Genomic DNA, 3390 nt, shown 5'->3' with positions numbered 1-3390 from the left:
TTTTTTTTTTTTTTTTTTTTTTTTTTTTCCTGTCCCTTTCCCGATTTCTCGATGCCTCTGAAAGAAAGAAAGTAACGACCGAGAGGGCGATGCGCCTCTTGGCGTGAACTTACACGATGAGCCTCTCGCATTCGGCACAAACGTTCTGTCCAGGTGGAAGGCTCGATTGCGGCGTGGACGGTTGCGACTGCTGCTTCGTTTCCGGTGCCGAGACTGGCCTCAGTCCTGCCAGGGCCGGCGAGCACGGCGTAATCACGCCGCTCTGCGCAGTTGGCTCCGCTATTTCGCAAAGAAGTTATCGTACCGGCATGCACCAGGCTAACTGGAGCCAGTTGATCCAATCGAAAAATCGCTGGAGAGAATTATTTATCGCGCGTCACGCTCTTTTTAACGATTCCTTCGTTCCACTGTTACGCGCCCGACTACCGTTACAACAACTCTTCGTATGTAACGACTCTCCAAAGATTTTTCTTTGATTTCTTTCTTTTTTTTTTCATTTCCTTTCGTTTACAATAATTATATATATATATATATATTAAATAAGAGAGAAGAACAACTGGAATCTCGTTCCAAATATAAATATAAATTTCATAGATCAAAAGAGAATGGATCGATCTTTCTCTTTCTCTAAGTTAAGAATTTTCTGCAAACGCTGATCTGATTACTAACCAGGTTCCGGTGTCTTTGGCTCTTTGTCAGCTTCCTGAACCATTTTGAATACCTCGCTGTTCTCGGCATTGTAATTCTTCTCGTTCTTCTTGAAATTCACTCTGCAAACAATTACAACACCGTTATTATCGAATTCTATTTCTATATACTGTTATATTTTCATTATCTTGGACAATGGATCGATCTTCCTCTTACCCGAGCACACCGCCGGCTAGAACTTCCGCTTGCGCGGAAAGAGTTTCCGCGATGGTCTCCTCGCTGTAGATACCTACTGGGCTGTTGTACTGTTTGTTAACGATCGATTTGATCGAACCGTCTCCCGTTCCATTAAGCTGCAACACGAATAAACACGAAATAAATCATCAAATGAACAGTTGGAGCATCTAGCTGTCGATTAACGAACGACACGAACGAATGGTTTCGGGCTGAAATTGTGACCGCTCCCTATGAGCGGCCCATCTTGTTTCTTGGCCGCCAACGATGTTTTCGTAACTGGAGCTATATTGCACAATCCGCTGGTAGGGGACGGCGAGGGCAGGGTAGAGCTTATCGGAGACACGTGCGGTTTCCAGGTACCTCCACCTCTGTGAACAAATCGAGGTAAATCGAAATGATAGAATCGAATGATGTACGCGAAATGTTGAAAAGATTCGGCCGTGCCTGCATCTACCTCTGTACGGTCAACTCGAAGTTGTTCCCGGCTCTCACGATAACGTCCTGCGCGTCCTTGTGCCTCAGATTGTACATCTCCGTGTTATTCACCCTGATTACTGCATCGCCGGCCTTCAGACCGGCCGCTTCCGCCGGTGATCCGGTATTCACCTGCAATTCGACAAAGTTTCGTTTAACTTTTATTTATTTGCTATTCTACGAAAGGTATTTTTCTTTTTTCATTTTAGCTAAAAACTAGATCGATGTTATCTAGTTTTATAAGGAAGGAGGGAAGGAGAACAGAAGAGATTCAGAGAGAAGAAGAAGAAGAAGAAGAAGAAGAAGAAAGCTTCCAACTATATTTGAGTGCACGCGGCTCGTTACACCCCGAATGCCCGGGTACTGTGCATCCATTCATGCGAGGATGTTGGAAAAAAGAAGATTCGACCGAGAGAACACGAGCAGAGACGTCGAAGATAAACCGGGAGGAGGGTTTATTGAAGTCTAAGAATACGTTTTTTGCACGGTTTAAAAATCCTCCCAGCTTATTTCTCGCGATTCATTAATCGTAACACGAGGCTTAAACGATTGATTATCGTCCGCTCGCGGATCTGTTTACATCGAAGAGATCGCGAAGTGCATTTTGCGGAGGATTCTTTTTCTTTCTTTCTTTTTTTTTTCTCCCTTCTTTTTTTCTCTCACAAGTTCGAATCGCGTCCAATTGCGACATTGCCGATCGTCGTTATTTATGCATCTCGCCGCTTTATCTTTCCTCGCCTTATTCCAACTTCACCAGACGACGGTCGGCAATTAAGGAAATGAATTACTTCGCGTGATCAATGAGTCGCTTTAAATCATCATAATTTATCGCATTACACCTCGCGCTGTTATAATCGCGATTTTGCTCCAAGTTAATTACGCTATTAATACATTTGGTAACCGAAGGCGTGCGCGAAGGATTAGCTCCTCTTCCTTTGCTCCTTCGAAACGAAGTTGATCCCTTTTCGACCAGTTGCTATATAATCGATATACTTTCAAGAGGGAGAAAACGAGAAATTCTCGTTAAGAGCCTCCCACTGCTAGATCGTTCCTTTTCTCTCTCTCTCTCGACCACGATTCCAATGGAATCTCTGGAATAATTAATAGACGTGCGCGATCGATTCAGGCCCTCGAGTTCTTTCTATAAATACATCTTTACGTTCGATGATTTGTTATCGTTATTTTTATTAAGAGATCTCTCCTACTCGATACAGTTTATAACCTTCTATCAACTTCGAGTCAATTTTTCGTATCGAAGAGAGAAAATATATATATATATATATATAAGTATATAGGTCATTCACGAAACAAAACTCAGTATATTCGATGATAAATCGAGCGATGTTCCTCTCTGGATTTAAGCTCGCGTCACGAAGAACGCGAAATCAGGGCAGAGGGTGAGTTGTTCGATTCACACGTCTGCCTCCAGAAATAGGAACGCGAAGTTGCGTCATCGTTGTTGTCGTAATACGTTTGCGCGTTATTATCAACAGCTAATAAGTGTAATTCCACCTCGAGGGTGGAAATTCTCGTAAGGATCTCTCGCAAGGGAAAAAAGATCGGCGCACGAGATTTTCGATTTATATCTCTCGAGAATGAAATAAACGAGTCAAGGAACTCGAGATGTTCCCTCTCTTGTGTCCCTCTAGGTCCACGAAAACGTAGGACGGTGGAAGTCAGGGTTAAGCGCTGGTGGGCACTACGTGAAAGGCTGACTCTAAAAATAGTCTTGGACCGGTTTAAAAATAGGCCCCCGGCCACACACGCACACACAGATGTACACTCGCTCGTATACACGTAGAAGAAGAAGAGAGGACGGGAGAAACACCGACGAGTGTTTGAACGCATCGAGATGCAACATAGCCTCGTACGTATGACATATCGGACCCCAGGCCCGTGTATTCATTCTACGAACGACGGTGGTTCCTGCCACCGTGGACCGCGATGAATGAACGAGTACGCGCGGACATATACGCGTTTCGAGCGTGCACCAACTGCGAGCGAGGCGAAGCGCGTGCTTCGGGTAATAAT

The 3390-nt window shown here is 44.4% G+C and overlaps 1 protein-coding gene across 13 annotated transcripts in view; it reads right to left on the bottom strand.

Moving 5' to 3' along the window:
• LOC102678866 (PDZ and LIM domain protein Zasp) overlaps positions 1-3390 on the bottom strand; it is a 30078-nt gene that overhangs the window by 15924 nt on the left and 10764 nt on the right. For 9 of the 13 annotated variants that reach the window (XM_031513728.1, XM_031513726.1, XM_031513732.1 and 6 more), the window contains exons 2-5: positions 1340-1491; positions 1082-1253; positions 865-1001; positions 670-770 (exon numbers count right to left, since the gene is read on the bottom strand). In XM_031513728.1, coding sequence (XP_031369588.1) covers positions 670-770; positions 865-1001; positions 1082-1253; positions 1340-1491 — 562 coding nt within the window. Of the gene's footprint in view, positions 1-113; positions 280-669; positions 771-864; positions 1002-1081; positions 1254-1339; positions 1492-3390 lie in introns of all 13 variants that reach the window. The other 4 variants (XM_031513725.1, XM_031513731.1, XM_031513733.1 and 1 more) reach the window with 1 other exon arrangement.

This window comes from Apis dorsata, unplaced genomic scaffold, assembly GCF_000469605.1.
Source record: "Apis dorsata unplaced genomic scaffold, Apis dorsata 1.3 scaffold_722, whole genome shotgun sequence".
Taxonomy (NCBI): Eukaryota; Metazoa; Arthropoda; class Insecta; order Hymenoptera; family Apidae; genus Apis; species Apis dorsata.
This window is presented reverse-complemented; position numbering and strand designations above follow the sequence as displayed.